Raw genomic sequence first — 22,967 nt, forward strand, 5'->3', positions numbered from 1 at the left:
TACCGAGCAAAAAAATATTAATAATATCTCTAACACTTTTCTTATATAGTTCGATAGCAATAAAATAATTCTTACCTCAGTAATGAACATGCTAGCACTTCGTCGTGGCTTCAATTGCCGATGTCAACATACACGTATACTACAGCAGGTTTTTGAGGATATAATGATGAATCACTTCAACTTTGATGACACCGAAGATATAATCCAAGTTTTATCTGTCATTAATATCGTAAAAAATTGTTTAATTCGAAAAAAAAACAGCATATTTCATCGCTAAATATCGCAGCGAGAGCTCGCGGCCAGAGGCGAAATTTCCTCTTTTCCAAGATGGCCGCCGTGAACTACTTTTCTTGCTGCTTTAGGACTGGTGCTAGGCAGTCCTTAGCAGCGGTCCTAAGTAACTACTAAAGAAAAGTCCTTAGCTTAGAGATAGTACCGAAAAGTCGAACTACTGGCCATCTAAGGACAAATCGGGGCTTCACTACTTTTTTTTGGCTAAGGACCGCAGAGATAGTTCACCCCCCAGGATCATTACCCAGTATCAAAAGAACTTTGAATGGCATGTCTTCACTGTCAAGGTACTTCCTGACTTCCGAAACAAAACACTGTTCAAACCAATCCAGGAAAAGAGTTTTCGTTGTCCAAGCCTTTTTATTGTCCACCCAAAATACTGTGGGAGCTTTGACTTATCCTTTTCCTTCAATGCTCATGGATTCGTAGATTTGAAAATGACAGTGGGCTTTATCATATACCCATAGTGTAGTTTTGTTTGATCATCGTTTGACCATTTTTGTCGCACCACTGTCATTTTCTGCACACGAGTGCTAATTAGACGGGACCTACAATTTATTGCTGATTCCGAACGGCAGGCTTGTTTTCTATACTCATCGAGAGGTTGGTGCGCTAACACCTCAATGGGGAACTCCCTGCGGTAGCAATTTTTTGCTGCGGTCGAGTCAGTTTTTTGTTTTTGTAGTTTCATCAGTGTTAAACACCTGCTAAGGTGCACAACCCTTCTCTTCAATAACTTTCTGCAAAGTTTTTGGAAATTTTTTAGCTGCCTCCTGGTTGGCAGAAGCTTGACCACCAGTGAGTTTTACGTTGCATAATCCTAATAGTTTCTGAAACCTATGAAACCAACCTTTACATGCATAAAATTCTTATGAAATAGATTTTTCACCAGCCTTTTATGGAAGAGTAAAATTTTTTTTCATTTTCCATTTTTTTTAAAGGAGAATGTCTTGCATTCAAAACCATAACATTGTATTTTAAGAGTATTGGCTAAGTATTTGAATGTCTGATTTTAGTACTTTGTTTATTTTCTAACTATTGTTCCAGAATACACTTTTTGAAGAAGCTGAACCAGAATTTCAACAATTTGCATACTTTAAAACACGAATATCTATGAGAAATGCTTTGCAGGTAAAAAATGTTTTTTCCTTCTGAATTACATTCTAAAATGGTATTAGCAAATTATTTCAGAATAGAAATAGTGCCATTTGAACACAAATCTGTCACTAAACTAATGTTAAGTTGACGATATCGTGATCTATATCGGAGCAATATTTTCTATGCAAGTTTTCAAAAATAAATTCATTTACACCCCCACAGCACTCTTACTCCAGTAGCACACTGATATAGAACAACAAAGAGATTGCATACATTTGTTGTCATAGTTTGACATAGAGAAATTTATATTATTTCAAAAAACACTAAAATTATCTTATAAGATATTCTCCTTCAAAATGAAATGCTGTAAAAATGAGAGTAAAACTGTTTTAGAGAAAGAAAAAGATATTTTGACATTTATTGAATGAACATGTTCTTACTATATCATTCGATATTGGACACGTAAAAATTTCTGACCTTTCCGGTGTTCGATATTCATTTGACATTCCGATGTCAGTCCGGAATCGGTACGATATCCTAACGATATTGTTGTGTGCTACTGGGGTAGTGGATAAGATGGAAAAGATTAAAAAAAGTGCACCACATTGTTTAGCCACTTTACGATCAAGAACGTATCAAGAACTCAATCAAGCTCTCTCTGTTTTCTTTCCTCTCTCCCCATCATCATGAGTCTGTTGTAACCCTAAAAAGTTTTTATTTTTACCATCCTTTTATTTCTATACAATTAATAGTGATCCCCACATACGATGTATCCTTATACTATGTACAAATACGAGCAAAAGAGAACAGGTAGGGTGAGGTTAAAAAAGAAATCTACTTTGTATACCTACTCTCTTATCTGTACTTATCTATTATACTGTTTTCCTTTCATTTGTTTTTTTTCTTTCCTTTTCTTCTAATTTTTTTTCCTTCAACCTTTCCCTTTTTCTAATGTGTGGTTAGGTTAGGACAAGGTTAGCATATTTATCGCCCATTCATCAAATCGAGATCATTTGAATTTCTTGCCAATACCTTGTAAGCGAACAGGTTAATGATTAATTATTATAATATGCATTTTAATCGTATTATGTAAATTACAAAATGTGCTATTGTACATGCAATGTTTAAAAATTTTTCTTCTGCCTCCTCTTCTCTGTCTTCTCTTTAATTGAATAATAATGAAAAACTCATTTATTTTTTGAAAAATCTTCAACTAAATCTTTTTAATTAAATTTTTTTAAAAATTCACGAGTTTTCTTGAAGTCAGAATTTAAAGTTTTTTCTTCTTCAAGAACACTATTAATGCCTGTTTTACCTATCAGTGAAGCCATTCTTGACATTCTTTGAATTTCTCATTTGAAGGTATATCCTGGATTTTTTTTCTGTAACATTCTTCGAAAACAAAACCTAGCCTTGTCACGTAGATCTATTACCTGAAACACTGGATATTCCCCCAATCTGTTTGATTAGCAATTTTTTCAGTCTCTAATTCAGCGGTTCTAAACCAGTGTTCTCAGCTAAGCCCTTGGAGATCCATGTGCACTCCCAAGGGGCTCCGCGGCCACTCGAGAAAAATAAAAAACAGTAAATTTGTAAAAAAATAATTATAAATTTTTTAAATAATAAAAATGAATCAGTAAGTTTAATGAATGAAGAAAAAATAAGCCTACGGAGCTCCGCTATAGCAATTACATGCTCGAAAGGGCTCACAGAGTCAAAAAGGTTGAGAACCGCTGCTCCAATCGATTGAAGACCTATTCTTATATATATATCAAACTTTTTCATTGCATTGCCCAAGCAAACAACCTAGCACCCATAACTGTCTCTCACTGTTGCCAAAAAATTTGCATAACTTGACCTAAGAACACTATACTCTTTAGTAACACCTGTAATTGCTCTACCGTTCAGTCTTTTTTTCCATGGTGAACCTGTTTTGCACATTTTTGCTAAATTATTCCTCTGCTTGCATCTCTTTGAACCCATTCATGAATTTTGTGTGTGTGTGTGAGGTTTTTTTTTCACTACACATTTTTTTTCCCGCTCCATGATAAGAAGTCATATTACATTGTGAACTGGAATACAATATTATAACTCTCCAACAAATATGAGTACATATATAGTGAACACACATGATATGAAAACGTGTATCTAGTTCAATGTATCTCAAACATGTATCTAAAATTTCATTCTGGTGAATAGGATGAAATGATATCCAGCCAATCATCTGAAGACAAGGAGGCTGTTTTAATAACCTTAAATCGCCCTCTAATGTATATACAGCCCATAGCTCTTGACAGAGGTTTGTATCCTATTTTTAAATTATATCGTTTCCTACTAAGGTATTTTTCATTTGTACAAGCAGATTAAATTTTAATGTGAATCTGCTAGTTATTATCTATCAAGTCAGCCCTATTTTCTATGATTTCTTTCTATTACAGCTGTTCTGGTGTGGCTGAACTACAAAAATGCATATGAATACTGGAATGAGCAGAGGGCAACTCTAAACAAAGAAGTATAGCTTTTATCTATGTATTGAATCTAAAAAATATTTCCTGTGGCAAACCACAATTCCTGTTCTAAAAAAAAATTCTTGGAAATATATGTGTGGCTCATTCTGGTACTTATTTTTAGATTCTGGTTTTCACTAAGTTTAATATGTCATAAATTTTTTGATCAATTTACATAACATAAATTATCATTAGTTTGTAGTCAGTGTGAATTCAGACTGTAATTTTGATGATTTTATTCTTTTGCTCCATCAGCATGTTGTTTGGCTGATAGTACTTGTTTACGTATTTTTCCCGCTAGATGGCTGCACATTTTCCTGCATGTGTGGAAAAAATTTAGTCAAAAGGGAAATTTTTGAGGGAAATTTCGCTGGAAGAGGTTACCATCACTGATATGTACATACAGCACCAGTTCTTGCTTTCATTTCCAGGGGTATTTTCTTTGGTAATACTATAAGCCGAGCACCATAATCAATCTTGTAAGGGATTACAATAGGAATACTCAAGATTTAAGCAAAAAAAATGTAATGTACAAATACAAATACAAAGTGGTCGGCTGAAGTTGGTTTTCTGTGGTTCCCAACTTCAAGGCGCAAATGCGAGCCGATCTCCCCGTTAAAAAGTCTCGCCACAGAGAGCAACAGTCCTACAACAATAAATCATCATTCAATCATAACACTTCACTCATAGTTAGAAAAACTGGGGGCAGATGGCAGCACTACACATAACAAGCATTACAGAGAAACAAAAAAAAAATTCACGTCAGGTTTCACTACATGTACACGCACATTCCCGCATGTACCGATTCGTTGGGGGTTCCGCGGGGGGGGGGGAGGGTGTGGCAGTAGTAGATAAAGCCTCCAAAAAATGGCTCGGGATCCCTAATGTTCTTAAGTCAGCCACCTCGTTGGCAATTTGCCTGTTGTGGCGTTGTATTTGTATATTTGTATACATCAATCCATAAACTTTGTATACATAATTATGAAGAGGTTTTCTGCCAAGTAAATGAAAAACTATAAATTTAATTTGCTTGTTTAAAAGCAGCAGAGCTAATATTGTTTTATGTATTTTTCATTGAATCAACTGCATTTCCTGATGTAGGTGTTAACAGCTACTCAACAAGTTTTTGAGCGAGTTCCTCAGATTTCGCAGCTGAGCTCACAAGCATTGGGAACACTCTTTCTACAATTGACAGTTGATGACATGGGAATATGTCTACCATTGAATCCATATGCTAGTGTAAGAAGGTGTTTTTATTTGATAACAAAATAAAGTTCAATTCTCAATTGATTTACGCTTAAAATAAAAATAAAAATTCTTTTGCACCAAAAAGCAATTTTGTAGCTCAGTTTCAAATTTTGCAGTACAATGAAATAGTGTGAATTTAAAAAAATAATCGTAATTATATATATTGATAGTGATAAAAAAGTTGTTTTTTAATACTTTTTTATTGTTTTAAGCAAAAAATTTCTTGTGCGACGTCTTCCTTTTTTGTTAGAAATTTACAATGTAGATATTGGTGTGAAATTTATGTGCATCTTTTATATTTAGAATGTTAGCAACAAACTATATGACACTGAACTTAAAGCAGCTGTGGTAGTCACTTTAGAAAGCACAAGAATATCAGCATGTTCCTGTGGCTCTTTGGTTAGCAAAGCTAGATTCACGGGTGAGTTTAAAATGTATTTCAGTAAATCAACAATGAGCAGCATCCAATAGCATTTGCCAAAAAAACTGTATGTCTATTCACATTTCACAAACTTGAAAAACTGTTTTGTGATTGGCAATGACACACACACAGAAGCAGTTGTGAATTTTAAGTGAGTTTATTTCTCATGTAGTACCATCACAGTGCTTATGTTTTTGAAAGCATGATTATAAAGGCATGAACTGATGCGGTGAATACTTTATTTTTTAAACCTTCCCATAAGAAATTGCGGAAACTCAAAAAAAATTTTCCATGACAGTCTTCCTCACTCCAACTGCAATGGTTTTAATTGATAAAAGTGCAGGCTAATTTATATTATTTTAATTTATATTTTATATTGAAGGGACATGCATGTTGCAGAATAATATAAAATAGCTGGGACTTCCCTTTGAAATTCCTGCTTATATTAACAAAGGTGAGACAGTTGTTCATGGGGCTTGTGCTAAGAATGCCGCTATTGCAGTCAGTGGCATCTTAACTTAAATAGGTCTGGAAAGGGCCCCCAAGTCAAACAAAGACCCTAAACTATTGAAGGTTTTCATAAATATGCATAGGAATACACTATATATATATATATATATTATATATATATATATATATATATGTGTGTGTGTGCGTGCATGCGATGGCAATCTCTTCTAGTTTTTCATTTTAATACTTCAAAATTTTCACTCATATTGCTAGACATTGCTTGTTTATCGAGTGGAAATTTGTATGAAATTTTTGTCTTGCAAAGCACTTACAAACTGAGTTACTCATAATCCAAAGCTTGACTATTGTGAAAAATGCAAATGTAAGAAATAATGTGGAAATTCATCTCCTACAGTATGTACTCTGTATGAGATTTTGATAAAGAACTTGTCTTTTCTTGTGAAGGAAATAAATCTTTTTCTACATATTATATATGCTGCAATAAATTTGGAAAGAAAATTCATCTTCCAAGTTCACCTCGACATAATATTCAGAAAAAGGTGTATTTCTTTGATGTATTGGACTGAAAAAAAGCTGCCTCAGTCCTTTCTTGCATTTGAGATTCAAAAATTACCCATAGTTTAGTTATACACAGTTGCGCCAGTCAACTTTCATGCTGTATATTCTTTTGGGTTGCTTTTTTTCTCACTTATGAACCTTTTCTGTCTTGGTTCTTTGCGATGATACAAAAAAGAAAGATCTTTTTAACCCCTGAACATACAGGGATGTAAATGGAAGAAATACATTTGAGCTCTTTCTTCCTTCTTTCGAGACTTTTTATTGATAACTCTGTAAAAGAAAATTGTCTTTGTTTCTGTTATTTTACCTTATCATTATCTTTTAATCTTTTCTTCCTTGCTATGGTTTGGTGAGAAAAAAAAAGAGAGGGAAAGGGAGAAAAAAATGGAAAATTGCTCTTCTCTCATCTTTCCCCCCTTTTAATTATTTTTTTTAATCTGCAACAACAAACACAAAATATGCTTAAAAGACAAAACAAAAACCACATAGAAAAGGTAAGACATGAACACATATATAACCATATTGGGCCCCAAGGGACATAAGATCCTTCCAGGCAGCCCTATGAATTCAATTTTTATAGTTTGTCACATTTCCCAAGAACCATATGCTGACTTAGTAAATGTTGTGTAATAAAATATCAATATTCCAAAATTTTATGCACTGAAAATTTCAGTTATCAAATTTGAGAAATTAAAATATTTTTACATAAATAAATGAGTCTATAGAATATATATAAATATACCTTTTTGTTTCACAATACTATTAATAGATATGCATATGCTCATAGAAATATATATATATATTCCATACCATGACACCATGAAAAATGTCTGATTTATTTTTGTTTCAATTAAATTATCCTAATATTCCCCATTGTGTGTGATATCATTATTCACAAGGTATTCTATGAAAACAATCTTAGAACATATTTTCATAATTTTGAATGGTTTTTGCATACATGAAAGTATCATATTTATTGTTAAGATTATGAGCTGTCGACTGAAATGAATTCACTATATTTGGAGCAGTAAACGAGAAACATTTTTAATAAAAGTGTTTATTTGTTTTTGGAACTTCAAATTTATGTTTGATTCTTGCTGTGAAATTCAATTTGTTTTCCATTATAACCAATTGTTGTTTTTCAACATAAAATTTATAAATTAGTAGATTTCTATTGTATGACAATTTATATTATTATCCTATGTATTACATGTTTGTATTATTAATGTTCTTGCTTTTTGTATGTTATTTAATTTCATGATTTTAGTTAGGTAAGCCCCACCCCAGTAGGTTATAATTGAATAAATCCATGCATAAAAAAAATTTACTTTAAAAAATCTATTAAATATTTTAATTTATAAAGTATAATTATGTAAAATTAGATTTTAATAGTTAATTCATCACAATGTAAATTACATTTTAAATCATTCTATATAATAACTCCTAAAGCATACAGAAATCACTAATACCATAAAATGGGGTGAATAGGAATTGTCTTCAACTTTGAATGTAAAAAAAACAATAAATATTTTCTGAATTAAAAGGATTCTAGCTAATTATTTGAGTCCTACCTTCTTCTGTTGATACTACACCATCAGAAAGTTCTAAAGTTACATTCTTAACTATACATTAAAAAATAATAAAAACCCAGTGTTCCTATTCACCCCACAGAGAGGGGTGAATAGGGGAACATTAGGGGAACACCTGTTAAATCCTTTGCTTGTTCCTATTCATTAACATGTACGATCAGTTAGAATGAGCTCCAGCTGTGAGGGGTGTAAAAGAACACACAGTACAATATCATTTAATCCCAAAAAAATGCCTCTTCTTCCATTTGGAAAAACTTCCTAGTTTGAGGAACCTTCTTGAAAAAATTTCCAACATATCCATTACCTTGATGGTGTAGCACTTTGCTAATATAGAGTCTGAATGTGTCTTTGGTCAGACCATGCACTTTGACTACAGGAAGTATTCAGGACTATAATAAGTCGTAGGTGTTCTGGAACTGTCTGGAATTTGAATATTAGATTCTTCATCAGACATTGTTTTTCACAATTGCTGTGAAAGAAAAATGGAAATGTTATTAAGACATATCGTTATATAGGCCTGTAGGAAATTGAAAAATAATAATTGTAGGTCTATACTGCAGTAATTTTATACTTACAAGGAGAAGTTTTGGCAACATCTGTGGTTTTTAATGGCGTTGTTTACACTCTTGTAAATATGAAAGCATTGATGCCAATAACACAAAACTTGAATCTTGTCAGCCAACTTGAAAAACAAATTGCGAACGGAAAATTCTTTTGTGATTATAATAAGAGAATATATGTGTTTGTGCTTCTACAAAGTTTCGTTTCTGTTCACTTCACTGTTCCTATTCACCCTTTTTACAGTATGAATCAAAAATAATGTCGGGTCCAAAACCGATCCCTGAAAGACAGTTTTGTTCTACATTATTATATTACCATATTATAGTCCCATTTACACGCCCAGTAGCATTGGAAGTTCTATCACCCACTTGACAACTCTTTTTCTCATAAGGAAAGAAATGGAGAGCAGGAGTTGGTGAAAATTCTTGAAGCTGGTTTTAAACCCGCTTTTTCTATTTCTCATGTAAACAGGGCTTTTGTTTCATTTCCCATGGTTAATGATAATACCAGCTTTTGAGATTTGTCTGTGCTAGTTCAACTTCATGTCATCCGAATTTGTTAAAATGCCTGTACTTAAAGGGGTTAGCATGAGATTGAAAAAGAGAAAGTTCTTTTTTTTTGTTTTCTTGTAAGCATTTTGTCACGCTCAATTTGGGTCTTATCCTTCAGATTTCATTACATTTATGACATGTTTTTAATGTAATTAAAAATGCTGATAATGTTACTTAGCATAATAGTAGAATCATAATACTGTTTCAGGTCTATGCATTCGATTTGCTGATGACTTTGAGACATCTTTGGATGACTGGAAGCCTGATCCAACTGATGCCAACATTATGAATCTGTGTGTGGTTTCAGAAGGCACTTATGAAATTTGTTCTCGAACAGTTGCACCTCAAGGAAGTAGTTAGTACTATTTTAGTACCCGTTCTGTGCACTTATATACTAAATGATTTAATACACTGAATTTCATGTATTTTTCTGTACAAAAAGTTATGTACTTTTAAACATTTCAACTTAGGTGGTATATTATAAGTGAAAACTAAGGGTAATAATTTAATCCTATAAGAGGTTCACCCCCTCCCCATAAAATCGTATTGAAATAATATTTTTTTTGTAAATGCTGATGTGTAAAATGGTGATGTTAGCATATTTTTGATAGAAACAATACATCAATACAACAATTTAAATAGTTAGAGTGGATTTTTTTAATTATTTGCAATGACCAAAATTAAGGGCAAAATATACCGTTTCTCTCTTAATATTTTACTGCTATCTATAAAATGACAAAATTGTGCTTAGCAAAGTTGAATAGGTGTTATCCTTCAATTTCATTTCCAAGTTGAAGGGATTTTATATATCTCTGAGCACATAAAATTTCAGCAGCTCCAAAAAAGTGATGCCAGTAGGAAATAAACTCTTTCTAGATAAAAAAAAAGTATTATACTTATACAGTATAGCCATATTTTGTACTGAAATTTCATTGAAAGGTATTCATTTTAAAATGCCGAAAAAATTAAGAAAAGAAATTGGTATGACATTTTTTTTTTCTTCACCATGTATTTGCCATGTGTATTCAATTATACACTGGACCATAGAGGGTTAAGTTTTTTTTTAATTCAAAAAAATAACCATTCACTCTAGTTTCTATAAGTAAATGTTTTTTGTTCATGTTTGGACGTATCTTTCTATACATATAAGTATTATACATAATGTGATCAGCTGTATTTTACTGCCTCTGAAAAAGATATTATGATACCTATATATACGGGGTGATTATAAAAAAACTATCCTGACATATGGTCCCCTATCTATCATACCATTCACAGAAACTGAATGAAATTTTGGCATAAGGTATTTTAAGGTATGCGCTCAAGAATGATATGGAAAACAACAATGTCACTCTAACAGTTACGGTTACAGTGAGAAAAAATATCAAATGGCAACACCAAGTTTTTTTGTATTGGAATGCGATCTCCATACTGAAAAACACTAAATAGCGTTGGAATGGCACCTGTAGCACGAAAATCCCCGGAGCTAGGCAAGGAAAAAGTAAAAAGGACTTTGCCGTGCACCAGAGCATTAATGTTCGTTTCATTCATCACACCGTTTCTTTGGCTGAGATCCCAGCCTGATTAGTCCTCCACAAGGTCATGTGGAAAATTTGTGAAACACAATAAAATGCTTTATTTTATGCTGCTTCTCTGTCCTTATTGGTTGTCCTCACTTTTAGACTATCTACCGCTGGTGATTTTCATGCTACAGTTGCCGTTCGAACGCTATTTAGGGTTTTTCACAATAGAGATTACATTCCAATACAAAAAACTTGGTGTTGCCATTTGATATTTTTGAAATTTTCTCACTGTAACCGTAACTGTTAGAGTGACATTGTTGTTTTCCATATCATTCTTGAGCGCATACATCAAAATACCTTATGCCAAAATTTCATTCAGTTTCTGTGAATGGTATGATAGTTAGGGGCCCATATGTCAGGATAGTTTTTTTATAATCACCCTGTATATATACACATTGATTTTTCATGTGAATTTGGTTGTTTTGTTCATGCGTTTTTATTTCATACTAAACTTGATTCTAATGTGAATAAATTTTAATTTGAATATATTTGAGAATTGTCTCTATCTTTTAGTTTCCTATTTGCAGATAATGCCAAGTGGATTTTGAATGTTCAGTGGCAGATGGAAGGTGTTGATATTCATGTTGACACTAACATTGGAAAACAGTTATCTGCATTATTTAAAACTTTAACTGCACTTACTGGTGTTGAGGATGAAGGGGAAGGTACAGATTATAATGATATTGGAGCTAGTGAAAATAACATTAATGGTCCAACTGCACAAGTAAGCTCAAAATGTTTATATGAATTATTTATATATTTTTTTCAATGTAAGATATATTTTTAATATACAAAGATATATGTAAATTATTTCCACTAGATAAAAAGTTCACTAAGTTCATTAGGCAACGCATACCTGAAAAAAGTTCTTTACAAATATAAAAAATTTTTGTTCCCAAAAATATGACCAATGTGGCTTCTACTACTTAACAGTACATGCACCTCATACACGTTCCTCTATAAAATTTCTAACGAATTGATAAATGCTGAAATGTGTGGCCAATATGGCTACAGAAATCATGATCTATTGAAAGTTATTTTTTCCCCTACCTACAAGACAGTCATGTTTATTTTCTGTTACATATCTCATTTCTTGTAATCGTTTTTTACTCTGGTAGAATGAAAATTATGATATAAAAAAAATGTTTTTTCTCATTTTTTTATCACAAAAATACAGTGCACTGCAAAAGTTGACACTCATGAAATTCACTCTTAAATTAAAAAAAAAACACATTTTCTTTTTATTTAGCAATGAAGAATTATCAGATAATTCTCTCTCTCTCTAAAAATATTATTCAAACATTTTGAATATCAAAAACAGTGCTGTAATTTGTAATAAAAATGAGTTTTTGCAAAAAGAGTGAAATTGTGTTTGCAAAAATTTAGATGAAATAAAGAACTTTCATTATTGATCATCAAAATATGAAATTTTGCCACCAATGGCATCACTGCTGTTCAGTTTCATTCTTGATGCAATGGCATCAGTCATTTCAGATGCCACAAGCTACAGCGAGGACTTCTGAAAAAGTAAACAGATTATGGCAGTTTAAATCAGAAGGATAGACTGTTTTGGAAATTGCAGCTTTCTTACAACATTCTAAAATGTCTATCTACCAAATATTATCTGGAGATGGTATATACACTGCTCAAAACAATTAGGGGAGCAAGCAAAAAAGTGAAGAAAACCGTGCAAGACTGCCACGTATTGCCATACAATGGATAGTACACGCGCATCAATGCGCAATATAGGAAAAAGACGTAAAAAAATTTGGAATTAAGCTTTAATTCTTTGAAAATATGGAAAAAACATGAAAAGATGATTTAGGGCAATAATTTGGTTACATGTAAACGATAAAAAAAAGTACTGTTTAGACATGATGCATGAGTTTTAATAGGGCGTGTGGTCTCCTCGAACAGCTAAGACTGCTGCACACCTGTTTGCCATGGATGCGATGAGGTTATCGATCAGACTTTGGGGAATACTGTTCCACTCCTCAAGAAGTGCAATCTGCAAGTCTCGGACAGTAACAGGCGGCCTTAGTCGTGCAGCAATGCATCGTCCGAGCATGTCCCAAACATGCTCGATTGGATTCAGGTCAGGAGAGCACGCTGGCCATTCCATACGCTGTATCGTTTCAGCTTCAAGCATGTTCTCCACCAGACGAGCTCTATGCGGTCGGGCATTATCATCCTGGAAAACAAAGGAATCTCCAATGGCTCCAGCGTAAGGGATGACATGAGGTCGCAGTATCTCGTCTGCATACCTTCGGGCCGTCAAAGTGCCATTCCGAATGATATGCAGGTCCGTACGTCTGCCTATGCTGATTCCATACCATCCAACCAGCTCGTCTGTATTGTGACCTTTCACGAACGAATGTGGGGTTATTTCGAGTGCCCCTGTCCCTCCATACCAGAACACGTCGGGTGTCACACTCCAGACTGAATCGGGACTCGTCTGTAAACAGCACTTGGCTCCAATCATGTTGCTCCCAATCTCGATGTTCAGCAGCCCATCTTCTTTGGGCCACACGGTGGCATGGGGTCAACGGAATGCAGACCATTGGCCTACGTGCATCCTCCCTCATGAAGCCGATTACGTACTGTTTGGCTGGACACCCTTCGTCCTGTTGCCAAGAGCAACCGTCTTTACAGCTGCGTAGCATTCTCTGTTCTGTTTTGACGGGCTGTTAACCGTATATACCGGTCATCAGTTGCTGTAGTGGCGCGTGGTCGACCTTGCCCTGGTCGACGTCTAACATTTCCTGTTTCTTGGAATCGATTCCACAGCCTTGCAACAACACTTTTGGCGACTCCAACAGCGTCCGCGACACTACATTGTGTTTGCCCGGATTCCAGTCTGCCTATAGCACGCCATGCCATGGATTCCGGTAAATCGCGTTGTTGAGACATCCTCAAGTCACCTTGTCTCAAAAAAAAAATACTGCGCAATCGAATTTCACAGTTACAGCAGTAAAACAGACGTTTCTGCAACATCCCGATTTCTGCCCTTATCTCCTTTTTCTGGTTTTTGACGTCATGAATTTTGATTTGCATATGAAGTTTTCTTCTTCCGTTTCCTGCTAGGCTTTAAATTATGGATGATTCATTTTATGTTACTTATCGGTATTCATCTTTGCGTAATTTTGTTAAAACTATGTGCTCCCCTAATTGTTTTGAGCAGTGTATATATAGTGCCCAACACCCATCAGAAAGGCCACACATTACAGATAAAAGAAATGACAGAAGAATCTAAAGACTGACATGTATGTGCCAAAGATGACAGCAATTTAAAAGCTAGTCTGGACTCTCAGTGTGAATGGTGTACTGTTGAAAATTGATGCTGTTCACCTTGACATGATGACATAAACTTATAATTTAATAAATATTCAACCCAAGTAACCTTATAACAATGGATATAGTGTGTACACATATACGAGAAACAGATATGGTAGTATTTCAAAAAGTTTTGAAAAAAAAGTTTTTTTACGCAGCTTTCAGCTCGAGCACAAAATACAAAGATTACAGTGGGCTTGCAAGTGTGTTCCTTATGGTCCAAAATGGCATTCAGTTATTTTTAGCTATAAGAAGAAGTGTGCGCAACTTACATGGGTCTGATAGATGAGGGTAATATTTACACGGTCACGATAGACAAGGTGATGGTTTTTTCTGTATTCTGCTGCAATGAGTGGGTATCAATAGCCTCACTTTGAGGTTAAAAATGCTCAACATTTCATGCAGATGCTAGAGCATAATTTATTACTATCTGGTGAACCCTCTAGCTGGTCTCCAGTGGAAGTTATAGCAATATAATGCAGGTAGGTAATAGTCAGATTGTGCACACAGCAGGTCGTTTAAGCCTAGTTTAATGTGCAAAATACAGAAGCTCAACTGAGCAGTAGTATGGGGGCCTCAATTTCAAACCTGTTGAGAATCTTTATGGCATTTTGTAAAGAGATTTGTGAAAATAAGCTGTAGTATTTGTTTGCAAAAACTCTTACAGCTTCCATTAAGAGTTATTGGCATAATTTTGAGCCACAGATAATACAAGACTCAACTTCTTCAATGGAAGCCTTCATTAATGAATTCATTAAGGAAAAAAGACGTCTGAATAAGTTTCAAATAATTTTTATTTTGCGGAAAATTTGACTTTGTCTAAACTTTTGTTTTGATTGTTTGATGCTATTTTTGTTCATTTTATCATTATTTTGTCTATAAAAGGCATAGTCTAATTTTATAACTTTGAAAATAAACTGCATGTTCACCCTAATAAGTGGTAAATAATTTATGATTTTGTAATTAGTAGTTTTCAAATACTGTGTGATGTGAACTTGTGTCTAAGCTTTTGCAGTACTCTACAGGTTTACTTTTTTAGATAAAATTGTAAACATGATTGTGATGGCTATTTATGTTAAAATTTAATGCATTTGTAGCAAGAAATGTTCACTTCAAACTAACAGAAATACGCAGCATTGCTCAAGTAAAATGAAAACTACACGCCATTGAAATTTTTCACAGTTAAAAAAAAACACACACAATTTTGTTTGTTATATTTATTTAACCCTTCATCAGGCAAAAACGATGTGTATGTTAGACATATCACAATCTAGTTTCATGTTGTTCTTTTTATATTGCACCAGACATAGTGTTAAACAAGGAATGATTGTTACAAAATTTTACAAATGGCAAGGAACTGTATTTATTTTCAATCTAGAGCTTTTTAATGAATAGTGCTATAGGTTTTTCTTTGTGAAAAAACTTAAGCTTTCACTCACACCAACTTTTAATTCAAATTTAATGTTAGATATAGAAAAAGCAAGGGTTCTCTTATTTACTGAGCCATGACATTTATTGCAATAGCACAGTGAATCTCTTGCATTGCAGCTGTTTGAATCAAAAGGTTGGTACAGTGGTGGAAAAAAGTTTAGTAACAACCGAGAAACTTGAGAACTTGTGTTTGTGGATATATGAAAATTTCAGAGTAATAATTGCAAGGGAAAATAATTTGGATGAGTGCTGCACTGCTTCAGAAAAAAATTATTGAAGTTGTCATAAAGGTGAAAACCTGAAAAAAGTGTAAGGACAATTGAAAGTTATGTGCAAAAAAATTATTTCAATCAGGAAAGACTGTTTTTTTCTATATAATCCTCATCATTTGGAATGTCATTGATAGAAATAAGCCGTATGTAACTAGTTGTGTAATCATCTTCCGAGTTTCTTTGATGACTGTAATAATATACTTTTCATATTTCATGCTATTTCTGTAAGTTGATGTAAGTTGTATTTCTTCTGAATTATACCAGAGAAATTTTTATTCTAAATAAAAAGTGTAAATAATTTTTTTTTGACAAATCGTAAGAGAAATCAATTTTTGTTTAATCTTTCAGTCCATAATTCTCAAGCTCATTTATGAAACTGCAACCAACAGTCTTCAATCTTTTAATTCTTCTCGCAATTTCATGACCAGGCATCACTTTCTTTATGAGAGCAAGTGTTTCTTCTCTTTAATGTCCAATAAATATGTTGTCTTTGGTATCTTCTAACCTTCAGAAAAGAATTTGATTTCACATTGCGTGACAGTTCAAAATTATCTCAACTGTTATGTGAACATGAAAGAAATGCAATTTTCTTTCCCATCATCAGAAAACATGTCTCCTACTTTTTCTAGGTTTTGACCTTTACTATAATTTCAATAACTTTTTTCTGAAGCAGTGCAGCACTTATAAAAATTATTTTTACAGAAAAATATTTAATTTCACTAAAATTTTTATATTTCTACAAACACAAATTTTCAAGGTATTAGTTTTTCTTAAACTTTTTTCAACCACCGTAGGCCAGTAACCAATCATCAATTACATTATGATGGCTTAGGCATCTAATAGTTTTTAAGCGTCAATAAGTTTTTGTTTTAATCACAAATTTTTTAGGTGTCTATAAATAATAATTGTTTGTGTAGGAGGAATACTGATAATTTTTTAAGAAAAATCTATTGCTATGACCATATTCTAGTTTAAAAACTTATATTATGATCATGTAATTTTTTTCTGTAAACATACTCAGAGTGTTTTTTTATTTTTCATATAGTTATTTACTTTCACATCTCATAGGAAGCAGCAGTAAATCGTAAAGGCAGTATTTTCAACTATACATTGCCACCATTATTCTTGGATCCAACCCTTGATGCAAAAAAACGCTCTAGGTTGATTGAAAAAGAGATGAATGAGCAAGCAAAAATTATCAATGATTTAAGGTAATGCTTTATGTCAACTTTTATCATTTTCTTTCTTTCATTTCTACTTAGTTTTCTAAAAACAGTCTGAAAAATTTAGTTATTTTTGTTTTTACTCTTATTTTCATAAATTTTTCATTCAACATTTAATCAGCTTTTATACCACATGTTATGTGTGTCATTTTTTTATCATAAATTCGAAGAAAATAATTATTTCATTTTAATAATTTTATTATATATTATAAAATAAAAAAATTACAACAAAATTAAATCCTTAATCTCTATCATCAGATATTGGTTGTCATGACGCCCCCCCCCCCCATATCTCCGCCCATGGTCATGACTAAAAATATTTCTTCCAACCTTGGTACCGAGTGATCAGAAAAAGCCACCTTTTTTAAGCAACTTTAAAAAAAATAACCTAAAAAAAACCAAGGAACATAAAATTAAATAACTTGAATTTAATTACTGCTGTTTCCCAATAAACATTCATTAAATTAGATTAGCACACTAACCTTTGATTATGCAAGTCTGAGTTCCTGGTTTTCTTGGGAATACATATAGATCATGTTGTTAAAAAAATTCACAATAAAAATTGTAAATTTTTATTGGAAATTTTGGAGTTACTTTCTTGAAAATACATTGAGATGAATTTATTCAGTTTTATTATTTGATGTTTTTTACTACTTTAATTATATTTTCATGCATGATATTTTTGTGCTGTAGGTTATTAGGTGCTAGTCAAAGCACCATAGAACAAGAAGTCAGGCGTTTACATGAGCTAGAGACAGCCGTATTCAATGACTTTAGAAGAGATGTCATCAAAAAGTTTAGAAGGCAGAGTGTGAAGGTGAAATTAGCATCACTATACTATATTTAATATAATTTGAAATAGCAATGCCATGAAGAAATTATCTGAATTAAGTGAAATTTAATATACAGGGTTTATAGCTACCAGCAGGCATCACATCTTACTTGATCCTAGAGGCATATGGGAATGTATTTGCAAAGTACAAAAATTATCAAAATAATATGTAGATTTCAGATGCATCGTTCATGTGGCGAGGGTTCTATAGCTATTAAAATGAAAATGTTAACTTTTTATACAAACACCCTGCGTCTGGGTTAAATGTGCTTTACCTGCATTTATCCTGTTTTTCCAACTTCTCTCAATTTTTTTAAATTCAAATATCTCAGTGAATATTGCACTTAGAAATGTGAATTTTTTTGTTGGCATCAGGCGAGACAGGACAACAACTTTCTAATTGGGTTTCTGTGCACAGGGTGTCCATATAAAAAGTTAATTTTTTTATTATAATAACTATGATGAAATATTCAACTACTATATTGCAGGCTTTGAAAATACCAATGACTGCCATTGTTATGTAAAATGTAGAACTTATAATAGATCAGGGGGAGTAATAATGTATATCAATAACAAAATCAAATCTGTAAAGAAAAAGCATTCAAAATTTCTCTCAGATGAAGAATTATGTATTGGACTCACAGATTATGTTACTGATATTATTATACCGCTCACATTCTTGTAATATATCATTATTTAATGAAGAACTAAAATCAAACATAAAAAATTTAAAAACAATACATTAATAGTTGGAGATATTAACATAAACTCACATAGCCTAGATAACGAAAATATCTTAATATAATAGCAATAAATGGATTTTTACCCCTTCATAATAGCAATACGAGAAATTAATGAATCTAAAACATATTTAGATCGTGTTTTTTACAGAACACAAATGAAAACTATACAAAACTCAAATAATGGATCATTATCCAGTAATATAGGATTTATGAATTTTTTACAAAAGAAACTAGGAGGAGAAAATGCAAATACAATGCCACAACAGGCAAAGTGCCCAACAAGGTGGCTAAGAAAAAGATGCCCATAGCAAATATGGATGTCACATATTTCAAAAATACAGCAATCCAATTAAAAATGCAATTAGAAACAATAATATATACATGATAAAATATTATACAATGCCCATAAAGACTACTTATGGTTGTCTAATTCTAAGTAGAGATAGCTTCTCAATTTATCCCAACATGTTTATTGTTATTTCTTTTTAAATGTGTCACTTGCCTTAGAATTTACTACTTCCGGAGGTAAGCTATTCCATTTGTCAACAACCCTATTAGAGAAAAATTCTCTGTGACACCATAACCTTGCATTGTCCCGCACCAATCGATACTGGTGTCCCCTTGTAAAAGCAGTCGATTGACAGCATACTAATAATTCATGGTCTATCCTATCCATCTCGTTGAAAATTTTGAACACTTCAATCATATCTCCCCGACACCTGCGTTCATCCAATGTAAACATATTCAAAAAATGAAATCTCTCTTCATAACTCAATCCCGGTTTGTCAATAAGGACATGCGTAGCTCTTATCTGCACCCCTTCAACCAAGTCTATGTCCCTCTGTAGGTATGTCTCCAAAACCTTACAGCATACTCAGTGCCATCTTAACGCATGGGCCCACCCGCCTCAAGGGAACAGAGGCTTCACAAAAATGAGAAACGGTTGAAATTTTTGAAAATTTGTCTGATAAGGCCTCAGAAAAATCACTTGGCCCAGGGGCCCCCCATGATGCTCTTAAGACGGCCCTGAGCATACTCCAGTCCAGGACAAACTAAGCCTCAGAAAAAAATCAGAGACCCTAGTTGCATCTGGGATAGGGACACCATTCAACTCATAAGAGAACCCTGGGTTGTTCAAACCGAAATGAGTGACCATGCACTTGTCAACGCTAAACGTCATGCTCCATTCATTTGCCCACACTGTAATCCTATTTTGGAGCAACTCCCAATTGCTTTGATTCTCAATCACCCCCATTGGTTTTACATCATCTGCAAATTTGCTACCAATCCCATCGATACCCTGATCAAGTTTATTGATAAAAAGTGAAAAAATTTGGGGTCAAGGACACTTCCTTGAGAAACTCCACTTGTGATGCCTGTCCAACCAGACACCAACCACCAACCTGGTTCCTCGTGCACCATAACTCGTGACCTTTCTCTTAACCATGATTCTATCCAATTCAGCAAGTTGCCCCCAATCCGAATCTCGTGTAAACGCTTCAAAAGTTTACCATGTTGGACCTGATTGAATGCCTTCTGGAAATCAAGGTAAACAACATCTACATTTTTGCCCTTAACCAGAGCCTCCTTCATGTGATCATAGAAGCAAAGGAGGTTAGTCACAAATGACTTTCCCTTTAATTATCCGACAATACATTATTCTCGTCTATCCACTTCACCAAATGACTTTTGATAATAATTTCTAAAACTTTTGAGAGGAAGCTCATTAAACTCACTGGACGATAATTGAACACAGCTTCTCTACTACCCTTGTTAAATATCGGAACAACATTAGAGAGCAAGTTTCCAATCCCTTGGAACGATATCCTCAGCAATACTACTCCTGTATATCTGTGCAACTGGCCTCAACAATTCAATAGCACATTCCCTGAGGACCCTGAGATAGATATCATGTGATCCCGTTGCTTTGCTTGTGCTTGCACATACATTTTTCAGGAGATTTAGGACCTCCACGTCTTCCACTTGAATATCTAACCTAGACCCTTCTATCGAGAGTGGGGGGGGGGGCAACCGTCCCCTTACATCCATTATTGATGTATCTAAAAAATGATTTTGGGTCAGAGACCCAATGTTATCTGCCACCCTAGATTCAACTTCCTGTTTTACTATTCCTTAAAACTTTCTTCAACGCTCTTTCATTAGTAAACAATGATAGTCACCTCGTCCACTTTTATACTCTCCAAATGCTCTTTTCTTTTCAAGATGAAGTTTATGCACGCCATCCATGAACCATAGAGGGTGGGATGTACAAACACACTTCAATGAAAATGAAATGAAAGCGAGAAAAAAAAATTAAGTCGATCGAAAATATATATACACTGCTGGCCGCCCAAATTGCAACACCAAGAAAGACAAGAGATATCGCAACAACATTTATTTTGTAGATAACATGTTGACCAAGCATCAAATGATTAAATTTATAGACTTCTGTGAAGTGTGGTTCCTGCCAAAATCAGTAGCCAGAGTAGCCGCCATTGTTGGAGATCACCGCTGCCACACGCCTCGGCATTGATTCAAAGAGACTTTGGATGTGTTCTTGGGGTACAGCAGACCAAGCAGCTTCCACGCGTTGCCAAAGTTGATCTGGTTGAGCTGGGGATGTAATCTGGGTCAATCGTTGAGCAACCATGGACCACATGTTTTCTATCGGCGAAAGATCCGGAGAGCGAGCTGGCCAGGGAAGCAATTCAATCTGGCGATTGACGAAGAACCTTTGGACAATGCGTGCCACGTGTGGTCGTGCATTATCCTGTTGAAATATGGCTGTGGGCAAGCCCTGAAGGTAAGGAAGGATAACTGGCTCCAACACCTCAGAGATGTAGCGCTGGCTTTTTAAAGTACCGGCAATGCGTACTAGAGGAGTGCGAGAGTGATATCCAATACCGCCCCATACCATAATACCCGGTGCAGGACCAGTGTGGCGGTGCATAACGCAGCTGTTCAGCATCCTCTCTCCACGGTGTCTCCAGACTCGAATCCGCCCATCGTGGTGTTGCAGACAGAAGCGTGACTCGTCAGTAAAGACAATTTCATTCCATTGTGCCATCCACATCCTTCTTTCATCGCACCATTGGCGGCGGAGACGTCTGTGGTTCTGCGTCAAGGGTAGACGAAGCAATGGACGTCTTGAGGACAAACCACTCTGCTGTAAATGGCGTCGAATGGTACGCGCAGACACTGGATGATGCGGTACAGACTGAATGTGCTGTGCTATGGTTCGTGATGTGGCTGAGCGATCCGTCACTGCCATACGCACAATACGCCTGTCATCACGTGAAGTGGTGCACTGAGGTGGATGCGATCGAACACGTCGGTCCGTCGTACCCTCCTGCATCCAACGATCACATATCCGCATTACAGTTGTTTGGTTTCGTCCAACACGACTACCGATTTCCCTGAAAGATAATCCACAATCTCGATAGGCCACTATCCTTCCTCTGTCGAACTCGGATACTTGATCAAAAGATGATCGCTGTTTTCTACGAGGCATAATTGATCGTTTTTTTGAAAAAACCACAAGAAAAACACAATTGCCGTACTTCAAATCGTCGAAATCTCCAAGCCTTAAATAGCGCTTTGAAGTGGCGCCACAGGCGCGCGTGATGTGCGTCTGCGCTGAAATTCTAATCATTTGCATATCTCACCTCCGTTAATGCATGTTGTAAATTTCATATTATTTGCATGCTTCCTTCAGGGTGTTGCATTTACTGTGGCCAGCAGTGTATATACACAACAAAAATTTTAAAAATTGAGAGCAATTAAAAAAACACTCATCTCCCAAATTCAATAATGTGCAGTCCAAAAAATCCTGTGACAAAATCAAACTGGCGAGTAAATTAAACACAATCTAGAAAATAAAGAAAACACTGCAAAATATGACCCAAAAATAAAAACACGCTATGTAAAACTAACGAGAATGAAGAAAAACACAAAGAAAGACACAAAATGGTGCACTGACATGACGGACAATCCTTTGGTAATCCCCAGCAATGGTTCCAGATATAACTGCTGCTATTTGTCAGCAAGCAGAGCGCAATAAAAGCACGTCCGATCCCAACTGCAACTAAGCATTTAAATGTAATAAATTATAATAAATTCAAAGATTTTATTCCAAATATAAATCTGGTTGGTGTCCTAGAGGAAAGATGTCTAGAAAATAAATACAAATAATTCTTGAATATTATAACATCATATTCTCATCTCTAGACAAAACAAGTTAAAATGAAACCCAAAA

At 34.4% G+C, this 22,967-nt stretch overlaps 1 protein-coding gene across 1 annotated transcript in view; it reads left to right on the plus strand.

The window, feature by feature from the left end:
• Window positions 1-22,967, plus strand: part of tweek (transmembrane protein KIAA1109 homolog tweek) — a 236,838-nt gene that overhangs the window by 131,614 nt on the left and 82,257 nt on the right. The window contains exons 33-41 of the mRNA XM_089246286.1: window positions 1,339-1,422; window positions 3,589-3,688; window positions 3,828-3,901; window positions 4,998-5,135; window positions 5,448-5,565; window positions 9,504-9,650; window positions 11,406-11,602; window positions 16,983-17,125; window positions 17,831-17,954. Of these exons, the coding sequence (XP_089102412.1) occupies window positions 1,339-1,422; window positions 3,589-3,688; window positions 3,828-3,901; window positions 4,998-5,135; window positions 5,448-5,565; window positions 9,504-9,650; window positions 11,406-11,602; window positions 16,983-17,125; window positions 17,831-17,954 (1,125 nt within the window). The remainder of the gene's footprint in view (window positions 1-1,338; window positions 1,423-3,588; window positions 3,689-3,827; window positions 3,902-4,997; window positions 5,136-5,447; window positions 5,566-9,503; window positions 9,651-11,405; window positions 11,603-16,982; window positions 17,126-17,830; window positions 17,955-22,967) is intronic.

The sequence above is a fragment of the Pholcus phalangioides genome, unplaced genomic scaffold (assembly GCF_987345545.1).
Source record: "Pholcus phalangioides strain wild (caught in Gottingen) unplaced genomic scaffold, Ppha-v1.0 ptg000017l_1, whole genome shotgun sequence".
In the NCBI taxonomy this organism is placed as follows: domain Eukaryota; kingdom Metazoa; phylum Arthropoda; class Arachnida; order Araneae; family Pholcidae; genus Pholcus; species Pholcus phalangioides.